Raw genomic sequence first — 12,939 nt, 5'->3', positions numbered from 1 at the left:
AATACAGGCATGTAAAGATGGTAAATTCTTTTTAACGAAAGTATTGAAAAGGATAAGGGTTTCTAGCTATTTATATATATATATATATATATATACATATATATATATATATATGTATATATATATATATATATATATATTAGGTTTGCATCCATGACAATAAATGTCATCTATAAGTTAAAAATAAAAGTGTGAATATAAAATAGATCCTTATAGAAGAGTTTTTAGATTGTTTATCTAAGATTAAAAATAAATAAATGCCACTAGATTGCAATACCAGAATTTATGCAGAAAATAAGGACAAGTTAGTTTTAAACTGTAAAAATCTGTTGTAGGCTGTCCTGGGTACTGGGAAAGTCTTAAATACAATGCTTTCTGGAACTGGACTCCCTTATTGCAATTATTAATGTTAAAAATATTAAATATCCTTCTTGGAAGCCTGTGCCTGTCTATACCATTCAACATAGATGTTAGGATTCTCCATATGTCCCAAAGACCAGCCTGAGATCTGAATAGTCACTCAAAATACACACAGAATGTGTCTGAGAATGCTGTGCTCACAATTCACTTATGATAGTGAAAGGACGTGGAGAGAGATCCGACAAATGACGTGACATATACAGCTTAGTCCAGGACACCCATTCAGTGGTGAAGCTGACCCAAACTCCCTCCGTAAATAACAGTGCTAGCATAGACTATTTCATGTGTCCCGCACCCCACAGGAGCACCAAAGCATTTCGTGTGACAGGACTTTCCAAAGGTTCACAGATGACCTCACAGGAGCTAAAGTAAAGGCCAGAATTTTCTCAGCATAGGTGAATCGTTTAATGCATACGCTACTATATGACACTGAACTGGTGTATCCCTGAAAAGGCCTTCATCTATAACCACTAAGAAAAGATTATCCCCCCATTCATAAATTCTGCTGAAGAGACATCGACTAAAAGAACTTTTAGTTAACTGTCTCAATAGCACACATGAGTAGACTACAGACAAAAAAAAAAAAAAAAAAGGGGGGGTGCTTTAATATACCACACTTACAAAAATAATGAGATGACTTTTTGGTGGAGAGAAAAATAAACTGATTACTAAATATGTTAGAGCTAGTGGTGAATACAGAAATACACTATTTTCTACTTAATCTCTTACCTACTACTACTTGTGTACTTTCTGAAACTGAGATGTGTAAACTTATGCCCCTGGCTTTAGAGAAAGTCTGTGTATACATTCGGTTGAATCTGCTTTGCCTCATGCACAGAAATAGTCTCTGCCTTATAGGGTGTATCAGGTGGCAGTTATTTCACCTGCGACTATGGAGGGCAGTAGTTCCAACCTGGTTGAGCTAAAATGGAAGGTACTTCAACAGCTTTGTTTCTCATGTGTCGAAGTGTATGCCTGCTACAGCACTGTTAGGATATCCTACAGTGCAGGCTTCTCCCTGATACTCGGCTCCTTCTTGTGCAGACTAGTGATCTGAACCTCTTAGAAGGGATTCTCGTTATGCCCTATTTTACAAAGAAACATTTCCTGACATATTGGAACTTACCTGGAGTGTAGATTCTTATTTCCTTATTATACTGAAAGAATGCGTTTGTATTTAGACTAATTTTATTACAGAGTTTCATTGGGTTACTGGAATTGATTGCAAAGGAAGCCTTCAAAAAGGATGCACTAGCCACTCAATCATGAAATGGTTTTAGGATGCTGGAAAATTTCCTTAGAAAATTGAATTTCCTGAGTAATAGTTGGAGTCTATTCTAAAAGAATCAGATTTTGGTTGCAAATTTTACAACCAGTGCCAGAAGTTTCATATGTTTAAAGCTTGTTTTTTGAAAATATACATTTATACAATTAGTGAATTATTTATCTTTATACTTAAATTTATTTTTAATTTTTGGAATATGATGATAGGCATATAGAAACTAAATTAAATTATAGATTTTCCTAGACTATTGTCAATAAGTTTTACAATGAGAAACACTGAAATCTCAGTTCTAAACATTATTTTAATTAAAAAAAATTTTCTTTTAACTTGAATTTTACACTCTACTACTATGAAATTTTTATGACTTCAAAACATTTAAATTCTATGATTTAATTCAGTTTGGAACTCTAAACTTTTGAAAAAACACAAATATTCACACAATTAAGCATATAACATTAAGTACATAATTAATTTTTTTGTTTTGTTTGTTTTTTGTTTTTCAAGACAGGGTTTCTCTGTGTAGCTTTGGAGCCTGTCCTGAAACTCACTCTGTAGCCCAGGCTGGCCTCGAACTCACAAAGATCCGCCTGGCTCTGCCTCCTGAGTGCTGGGATTAAAGGTGTGCGCCACCACCACCCAGCCATATATAATTAATAATCTTAAGTATATAACAACAATTTAATGACTTTGAGCTCACTCCAACAAGCATGTGAACTAGAAGCCATGCAAAAATCAAATTTTGTGCTCATGTGTACATAGTTACTTCATGAAACAGATATTTAACTTTTAATGCCCATTAAGTTTCCATTATTTTTAAATAGATAAAAACTTTTTACAAATCCCATTATAAACATTTACAATGCCAAGGACTGAATAAAATAAAGATTAATATAAATTTTTGGTTTTAGTTTAATATCCTTTTTAGAAGTAATACAATGGAAAATTACAAACAAGAAAAAAAATCTGAAAAAGTTGGGTTTCTCTAATAATAAATTTGCATTGATCAAAATACTACATCAGGGGTGCCTGATTCTTTCTTTTGTTTATACTGTGATATGCCTGTTAGTTAATTGTCACACCACTTACAGTACAGGGAGTCCTATGATCTGCACTCCAGATGAACACAGTCTGGAGATGATGAAGTGTCAGAGATTTTTGAACCAGGAGCATTCATTTTGAAACACTAAATTTCAGTTTCTGAAGATGTTTATGATACTGTTGAATGTATGAAAGAATTTTTTCTTTTGTTGGCCAAACATCTGCTCTCATTGACAATAAAACATTGGATCAATAGGTTGAGGAGAATTTCTAAGCAAATTATAAACTTCACACACACACACACACACACACACACACACACACACACAAAATCCCCTTAGTCCCTTTAGTGTTGCATATCTATCAATAATAATTAAAGGAAAGGTCATGAATTTGAGAGGAAGCTATGGGAGGGGACACAGAAGGAGTTGGAGGGAAAGGATGGTTTTAAAAGTCTAAATTTAAGCCGGGCGGTGGTGGCGCACGCCTTTAATCCCAGCACTCGGGAGGCAGAGCCAGGCGGATCTCTGTGAGTTCGAGGCCAACCTGGGCTACCAAGTGAGTTCCAGGAAAGGCGCAAAGCTACACAGAGAAACCCTGTCTCAAAAAACCAAAAAAAAAAAAAAAGTCTAAATTTAAGAAGTGGAGACTTTCAAACTACCTAAATGCATATCTTCCCTATTAAACTGTAACATGGCCGGCTTAGGTCAGAGTCTCATGTGAAGTACAGAAAGGGTGCAGGCGGGGTCAGCGAGGGAGCTCAGCAGCTGAGGGCTCTTACTACAACGCCAGATGAGCTGCGTTCCATACCCAGGAAGGCATGGTGGAAGGAGAGAGCCAACTTTCACAAGCTGTCCTCTGACCTCCACATGAATATGCGTGCCCCTCCTTTGCCCCCAAGGGACAGACAGAGAGGCAGACAGACAGACAGACAGACAGACACACACACACACACACACACACACACACACACACACACGTTTATATACATACATGATATATATATATAACATGACAGACATAGTAGTACTGCACGCTGGTAATCCTAGAACTTGGGAGTTCTTGGCAAAACTGCTTTTGGCAGGACTAGTCAGGGTCACATAGAAAGATCCAGTCTCAGAACAACAACAACAACAACACAAACACTGAGGTAAACCCAGACTTTCTGTCCGTCTCACGAAGAATATTCTCAATTTCCTCCACACTGCTTGATGGCTTCTTACAATTGATATATGCAGTGGTCTAATAGATATTAGTCTGTAGAAACCAATGACAATCTCATCTTAAAAACATAAAAACTGTTGCTGGGGGAGGGAAGCATTTTATTGTCACATTTTATATGATATTATTGCCTGCGCTGAGGCAGAATCCCCAGAAGAATCTGATTTGAATTTTAACTAGCATCACAGAAGAGTTTAGTGTAGAAAACAAAATTCTGAAACTCATCCATGCTTAGAGAATTGTCCCTTTCCTCCCTTTCGCTTCTCTCAGGTTACAGTTGTGGAAGCCTGTTCAAGGCGCCTTGAGTAACTTTTACTTGAGGTCCCTTATATTAGGAAACGCTTGAGAGATCCCCTAAGCACGATCATGTTTGAGATAACCGCAAACCTGTCGTAAGCCAATTAGCATCCTGCCTTAACTCAAATTTGTGCATGGTTTTTCCAAAAATTTGCAAATCACACTGCAGCTCTCTCCTCTAAGCTGTTTCCCCTTGTTTGTGGGGAATCCGTGTTTCCATCCATCTTTTCAGATCCTGCCTACAGTGGGTATCTGAAACACATATTCCTGGAAATCTCACAGATTGTATTAACTCAATCAGAAGTGTTGTGTTTGCCTTGCTTTCCCAGGTAAAACACGGAGATTGCATTCTTAGCAAGGTCTACTGTGCTAGAGACCAGGAAACAGGACATGTGTGACATGTTTGCACAACAAGAACAAGATGTCCCCTGAAAACGAGCAAGTTCACGATTTGCGTGCTTTGTGCTCTGTGCCATCCTTACTGTGAACCCTTTAAAAATAACCTGTATTTTCAGAACTAGCTGACTAAGGTTTAGATGATTGTAATATAAATGTGGCAACTTTCTAATAGTCACAAATTTTAGAGATTACCCTGTATTATCAAACTTTACTTACTGTTAAACTGAATGTCCAAATACCTGTGATTTTTATACATTACATCAGAAATTTCATAGCTGCAGTGTCATGATTGATGTATTCCATCTTATAAGAAACTAAATATAATTAATAATTTATAATTTGGGGGTTTTACAGCTCCTTATAGAAATCTGTACCAAGAAGTAGAAATTTAAAAAGAAATCATCTTTTTCTGTATTTCTTTTCCATGAAGTAACATAACACTTCATTTTAAACTATTATATTTGCAATGCACATTAATAAATTTAAACTCAATTATTTCAAACAAAGACATTAGGTTCTTCAGCAGACTGATAGCTTGGGATGTTGGATCTCATAATTAATTGTAAAACTTTATGTCAACAGAATCCAGCTGCATGTGTTAGGAAACGCCAGCAAATGAAGGAATATCCCCTGTCTACTGTCATTTGACATGACAACTTATCACAAGATTTTTGTTTACATGCCATATTCTGAACAAGAGATATTTTGCTAATAGAAGTGCAGCTACTCAGTAACACATCTGAATCCATAAAGAGTTCCTCCCTAGTCAGCACAGGCCAAATCCCTGCCAAAAGTTTTTTAAAATTCTATTAAGTAAATACAAATTAGATATGCAAGGGTGGTAGATCCTAGATGTAGCATTGCTCTGTGTCCTTTTTTTCAGCAAGTATTTACTCAAAAATAATCTATGAAGAGATATTTTCTGTCAAATTAAACAGTTATTGCCCTACCAGACGGCAACAGCACTTTATATTTGCCATGCATGGCAAATGATCTTCCAGTAGAACCAGCAAAAAGACAACCAAATAGTTTCTGTTGTTTCTCTTTGAAATTTATTATTGCAGAGAGGGCAGAGGAAGCCCTGAGTGTGAAGCTCTAAGTGAATGTGTGTTTTGATATGGGCATGACCATGTCAAGACCTCCCAAAACCTAAAGCAATGGGACAATTGGCTAGGCTAACATGAGACAAGTTCAAGAGAGGCTGTGAATCTCTCCTTGGAAGAAGGAGCGTGAGATCTGGAGTGTCAATGGAAGATTGACCAGTGCATGCAAAGACCTGGAATCTTAAGAGTCTGAGAGGGCTTGCATACAGAGACCTCTTTCAGAGACTGGCTAGCTCACCCTCCTGTGCTGTATATTTTGAAGTGCTAGACTGGATCCTGGCAGAGAACCTCCCTCGATTCCAGCTTCACCGTTTCTGTTTCTGTGTTAACTTCATTCCCTCTCACCCTAGCCGTGATTCAGGAACTCAGGTTGTGTGGGTTGCTTATCATCATCATCATCATCATCATCATCATCATATTTGCATGGGTTTTTACATGCATTTGTATCTGTGCATCACGTATGTGTCTGATGCCTGTGGAGCCCTGAAGAAGAGGACACTAGATCTCTGGACCTGGAGTTACAGATGGTTGTTAGCCAGCATGTAGGTGCTGGGACTCAAACCCAGATCCTGAAGAGTGCTCAGTGTTCTTAACTGCCGTTCCATCTCTCTAGCCTATGTTGTTTCTATTAATTACCACCATACTGCCTTCTGCTTTACATGAGTACACACACACACACACACATATACACACAAATATGCATCCAAAAACACCCCCACACTTGATTATACTCATACTTTATGCATCCCACACAATAAATAATAAAGTAATACTATTCTTAAAAATAAAATTGTTCCAGGCGGTGGTAACACATGCCTTTAACCCTAGAACTTGGGCAGCAGAGGCAGGCAGATCTCTGTGAGTTTCAGGCCAGAGTAGTCTAAGAGCAAGTTCCAGGACAGCCAAGGCTACACAAAGAAACTCTGTCTCAAATTAAAAAAATAAAAAAATTAAGTTACTAATTTTAAGTACAATGTGCACTATAAATAAGAAAGTGAACAATCTTACAGAGGGATAGGACTCAATAATCATCTTTGTTCTTCTTTATTAGGTCTTTCAAGGCAATTTTGACAACGACACTCACAGGAAAAACGTCATCGACCCTCCCATTTATGCTCGACACATAAGGATCCTTCCTTGGTCCTGGTATGGAAGGATCACTCTGCGCTCAGAGCTGCTGGGCTGCACAGAGGAGGAATGAAGGGACTCCACATCCCATCATGCTTTTCTTTATTTCCCTACAAGTATCTCCATGAAATGAACTGTGCAAAGTCTGATGGAAACTGAATGGGTTCTCTTTTTCTCATGAAAAAGTGTTCAAATTTATGGTAGGCTACTAACTGTCTTTTAAGGGGGTCTAAGCCTGCCTTTTCAATAACTTAATTTTGTTTTTATTGCACAACTCTCTTAAGTCACATCACCCTCTCTGTGAATTACTGTCCTTGTTCTCTGAATTATGTACATTGGCTGAAGTATAGTCAGCAAAGCATGGCCTCCTTTTACAGCAAAGGTAAAGAAACTCAGTTATCAGATGAAAGAGTTGGGAGAGATTTCATGGTTACCGCTCAACCAACACTTAGAAAACATTCAATCTTAGCAATAAGGGTTTTTTCCTGTAATGAATTGGATTATCTGGATTGTTTGCCTGTGCCTAACACTGTTAGTGTTTATTACAGAGATTTGGAGAAGACTATATGATATGCAGTACCAATCAATATAACAACTCTATTTTTATTTTCTTTACTTCTATTAAAAAAGGAAGTTCTTTATGTTCAAGTTTATATTATTTATATGTGACATAAATAGGCTATTATTTTTTCTCATTGAATTTTCCCCCTGTATTTAACTGGAAGTGTTGTGTTTATTCACGTACCTGGAACATCTATTAATATACATTGAACATGATTGGATATCAGTAAATGGGTCTGTATTTAATATAAGTACATTTAACCTGAATTTTCATGTTTGAAGGAAGCCTTATCTCATTCCCTAAGGCTTCCTTTTCTGAGACTCCCTTATCATTTAGTGAAAAAGAACAAAACTATCATGACCCTGGAATTTAAATCTTCATTTCTTTGAAAGAAGAGAATCATTCTCTGTATATTGAAGATATTAGCAAATGTACATGAGCCTCATGCTGCACAGCTTGGCCGAGTGTTCTCAACATTTCTTTGCAGATTTCAGTGCTGTTTGAAATCAGTGGTAGCTTCTCGAGAAAGCACATTGCATAATTATTGGTGAGAAGCAATGCATTCACTAATGACAAAGTCATAAACCATTTTCAAGATGAAAATTGATTTCTATTTCTTTTGCTTCAAATGTCCTAGAAAAAAAATAAACAATTCTCATAATAATTTGTTATTGATAATGGCAGCATCATCGACATATGTCTAAAATTAAAGCTCAGGCTGCCTCCATAAATGTCCTCCACATCTAATTTATAAGCTTTACAAGTATTTATTTTAAAAGGCCCAGACATAGAATGACTGGAGTTTTAAATTGAGGGTTCAGGAAAAGCAAGGGCGGTATATACACGAAATGCTAAAGTCCTGCAAACACGGCTGTGTCTTATTTTCTTTTCCCTTTACTGTGTGTGCTGCATAAGGAAAGCCAGTGTTGTCGCGTCCTGTCTGTCCATGTGATCACAGCACCTCTCAATGATGTAATTATGGAGTGGTCTTCAATCACGGTGAAGAACTGAAAGAGAAAGTCAATCAGGTTGCCATTTTAAATGACAGCAAATACATTGCTCTGTGGTGGCTGTCAGGCCAAATGTTTGCCCCATGCCCACATGCTTACTATATCAGATTTGTTAATAATCCTGATGATTTTCAGTATATAAAATGCTGAATACTTATCAACATTTTCCCAAAACAAAATTGCTATGTCTTGAATACTGTTGTCCTAAATAATGTTTAAAATGATCAACATAGAATGTTTAAAATAGTATTTTAAATTAAAATAGCAGTACATAGAATTACTTAGGTCCTAAAAGTGCAACACTTACTGATTAGCTCATGGTCCTTGTTTCTGTCAGGGATAAAGGTACTACTAAATCTGTAGGTGTTTTTCTTCGCAGATTCTTTATCTTTAATACTAAATTCTAGAAATTATAAATAATATTTTGTGTTGAAATACTTTTTCAAAACTATTCTTGACTTCATGTGATACTTTGAATTTTGTTCTATTGATACCTGTTTAAAATTTGTTTGCCCAATGAGTTGGTACTAATGATACTTGTTCCTGTTCAGAAAGTCAGTGGATGGTTTGCTCGCTTGTACACCCTCTCTGCTCAATGTGCTACTCACAACATAGCATGCCCAGTGCACATGCATCTGTCAGCAAAGGATGCTTACACAGAAAATAACGACAATACTGGGAAGTTTAGCGTTTGTGTCAGTTGTATCCACGGCTTCAAGCTGAAACATTATGTTTTAATTGAATTTTGTTTACAAGCAAAATTTTACAAATACAGAAACACAGAATTACCCAGTCTTTGCTATATTACATAATTATCACAAGCTAATTGTATGATTTAGGAAATTACAAATGACTTAGCTATTAACATATACATTTCATGTATATTCCAGTGTAATCATCTGTCATAGGCACTAATTCCGACTTTAGGGTTGACTTTCTCTTTGTGAATGTCTTCATAAAGCTAGGTATGAATTTTGAAGACCAGGTATTAATGACTGTATCTTTGCTAGACAACAAATTGTGAGATATAACATTGAATGCTGGCATCTGGTGTGTCTGTAAGGACAGAAATAACTAAGATACACATAACTTTTGTAAACTTTCAAACTGTGTAATATCCCAATGTTGTTTTTTTCTTTGTAGATATACTTAAATCATGTAGGATGTTGTAAAATCAGTATGACTCTGTCTAGTCTTCAAAGTTAAAATAAACTTTTGAAACTCGGTGTTACTTTTGAAGTGGTTGTAATTAAACATGTTTCTAAGAACACACAATTTGTCTGTGGATGCACACTAACCTTAACCGTATACTTCACTTAATTTTTATTTAATATCAATGAAACAGGCAAATCAAAAGATAGAGATTCTAATTGTTTTCAAGTATAAGACTGCAAAAACATTTTACCCGAGATTATTAAAATGTATAAATCTGTCTATACTTTTTAATTTGCAGAAAATTTGCAAACTATTAATAATCCAATCATTTTCTCCTCATGTATACTTAGAGCAGTGTAGTACAAGACTAATAAATCTATTGTTATTCATATGTTATTTTTTACTGCTTCTATTATTCTTTCAGTTGATAATGCTCAGGAGTATATTGAGGGAAGTCCATTGATAGTAAGGAATAACGTGACATTAATATATATTTACCTCTAACTCCAGTTATTACTTAGTAGAAGTCTGAACATGGGACTTTTTTATAAACTCTTTCTGGCTCTGTAGAAGTCACCAGTAAAATAATCATGTATAATCCCTACACTTTAATACCTTATTAGGATTCAAAAATTAGAGTAAAACTCAAGATACTAAAAGCTCTTTTCTTCCAACATCTGTGAATCTCTGCTAGATCAAGTTTCATGATTCTGTGTTCCCACATGCTCCTATTTAATTGCATTTTAATATGAATGGTTCAATGGGGTTTCATTTTTGCCTAATGTTTGCATACACAAACATACATAAATACACTTTTATTAAGTAAAAACAATTATGAAAATATTCTCAATAAGCTTGATAGTGAATTATGAAAACTACTATATGGGGTAAATTTTTATTATGATAGCAGGTTATTGAGAGGAAAATCTCTAACTAGGAGGCTTATAGAGAGCAGCAGATTCAAGACACAAAAGTAAAAGGAACACTTAGAATTCCAGGAGAAAACCCTGGTGAGGAGGATACTTCTCAGAGAATGTGAGCAATAAAGCATGAATTGGTACAACCTAAAAAATTTTATCTACAATTTCAGTTTTGAGTTTTGAATGTATGACTCTAAATAAAGGTTTTTTTTTTTTAAATTCCAATAAGAAAATAAAAAAGCTACTGTCCAGAATGCAATGCTTTTCTGTGGGCCTCTTTAGCTCGTTGTTTCTTCCTTTTCTCATGTGGTCTTCATTTACCATGGTCTCCTATTCCTTGTTCTCTCTCTCTTTTCTTGATCCAGCTAGGATCTCCCACTCTCTTTCCCTCAACCCTCGCCCTTCATTGCTCCCACTCATGTCCAGGCTGTTCATGTAGATCTCATCCATTTCTCCATGTCTTTCTTGGGGTCCCATTTTCCAGGTAGCCTCACTAGTGATGTGAGTAGCAGTCCAGTCATCCTTGTTCCACATCTAGCATCTTCCTATGAGTGAGTACATACCATATTTGTCTTTCTGAGTCTGGGTTACCTCACTCAGGATGATTTTTTCTAGATCCATCCATTTGTCTGCAAACCTCATGATGTCATTGTTTTTCTCTGCTGAGTAGTATTCCATTGTGTATATGTGCCACAATTTATTTATCCATTCTTCAGTTGAAGGACATCTAGGTTGTTTCCAGGTTTTGGCTATTACAAACAATGCTGATATGAACATAGCTGAGCAAGTGCTCTTGTGGTATGATTGAGCATTTCTTGGGTATATGCCCAGGAGTGGTATAGCTGGATCTTGGGGGAGATTGATTCCCAGTTTTCTAAGAAAGCGCCATATTGATTTCCAAAGTGGTTGTACAAGCTTGCATTCCCACCAGCAGTGGAGGAGAGTTCCCCTAGTTCCACATCCTCTCCAGCATAAAGTGTCTTCAGTGTTTTTGATCTTAGCCATTCTGACAGGCATAAGGTGGTATCTCAGAGTTGTTTTGATTTGCATTTCCCTGATGATTAGGGAGGTTGAGCAATTCCTTAAATGTCTTTCAGCCATTTGAGTTTCCTCTGTTGAGAATTCTCTGTTTAGTTCTAAAGCCCATTTCTCAATTGGACTGTTGGTCGTTTTGATGTCTAATTTCTTGAGTTCCTTATATATTCTGGATATCAGTCCTCTGTCACATGTGGGGTTGGTGAAGATCTTTTCCCATTCTGTAGGATGTCGCTTTGCCTTGTTGACTGTATCATTTGCTCTACAAAAGCTTCTCAGTTTCAAGAGGTCCCATTGATTGATTGTTTCTCTCAGTGTCTGTGCTACTGGTGTTATATTTAGGAAGTGATCTCCTATGCCAATGCATTCAAGACTACTTCCTACTTTCTCTTCTAGCAGGTTCAGAGTAGCTGGATTTATGTTGAGGTCCTTGATCCACTTGGACTTAAGTTTTGTGCACAGTGACAGATATGGATCTATTTGCAGCCTTCTACACATTGATATCCAGTTATGGCAGCACCATGTGTTGAAGATGCTTTTTTTTTTTTCATTGTACACTTTTGGCTTCTTTGTCAAAAATTATATGTTCATAGGTGTGTGGGTTAATGTCAGGGTCTTCAATTCGATTCCATTGGTCCACATGTTGGTTTTTATGCCAATACCAAGCTGTTTTTATTACTGTAGCTCTATAAAGATACCCCCACAAAAGACTGCTGGCAATGGTCGAGAGACAGCCGGGAATTAACTACTCTGGTGATGGGATGGCCAAACACCCTAATAGTTGTGCCAGAAACCCCATCCAAGGACTGAGGAATCTGGATGCAGACATCCATGGCTAGGCCCCTGGTGGAGCGCTGGGAGTCTAATTAGTGAGAAAGAGGAGGGTTTATATGAGCGAGAATTGTTGAAACCAAGGTTGGATAAAGCACAGGGACAAATAACCAAATGAATAGAAACACATGAACTATGAACCAAAGGCTGAGGGGCCCCCAACTGGATCAGGCCCTCTGAATAGGTGAGACAGTCGATTGGCTTGATCTGTTTGGGAGGCATCTAGGCAGTGGGACCAGGTCCTGGGCTCGTTGCATGAGTTAGCTGTTTGAAACCTGGGACTTATGCAGGGACGCTTGGCTCAATCTGGGAGGAGGGGACTGGACCTGCCTGGACTGAGTCTATCAGGTTGATCCCAGTCTTCAGGGGAGACCTTGTTCTGGAGGAGGTGAGAATGGGGAATGGGCTGGGGGGAAGGAGAGGGGGGCAGGAAGGGAGAGAACAAGGGAATCTGTGGCTATTACGTAGAACTGAATAGTATTGTAAAATAAAAAAAAAGAAACTAAAAAATAAAAAAAAAGAATGCAATGCTTTT

General features: G+C 37.1%; 1 protein-coding gene across 2 annotated transcripts in view; it reads left to right on the top strand.

Annotated features, from left to right (window-relative positions):
• The window catches only part of Edil3 (EGF like repeats and discoidin domains 3), a 448,869-nt gene extending 439,167 nt beyond the window's left edge, over positions 1-9,702 (top strand). For both annotated transcript variants that reach the window (XM_028854156.2, XM_028854155.2), the window contains one exon: positions 6,815-9,702. In XM_028854156.2, the coding sequence (XP_028709989.1) occupies positions 6,815-6,964 (150 nt within the window). In that variant the 3' untranslated portion in view covers positions 6,965-9,702. The remainder of the gene's footprint in view (positions 1-6,814) is intronic.
• The last annotated feature ends 3,237 nt before the right edge of the window (positions 9,703-12,939 follow it).

The sequence above is a fragment of the Peromyscus leucopus genome, chromosome 11, assembly GCF_004664715.2.
Source record: "Peromyscus leucopus breed LL Stock chromosome 11, UCI_PerLeu_2.1, whole genome shotgun sequence".
NCBI classification, from domain to species: Eukaryota; Metazoa; Chordata; class Mammalia; order Rodentia; family Cricetidae; genus Peromyscus; species Peromyscus leucopus.
Note: the sequence above shows the minus strand (reverse complement) of the source record. Positions and strands in the feature narration are given on the sequence as shown.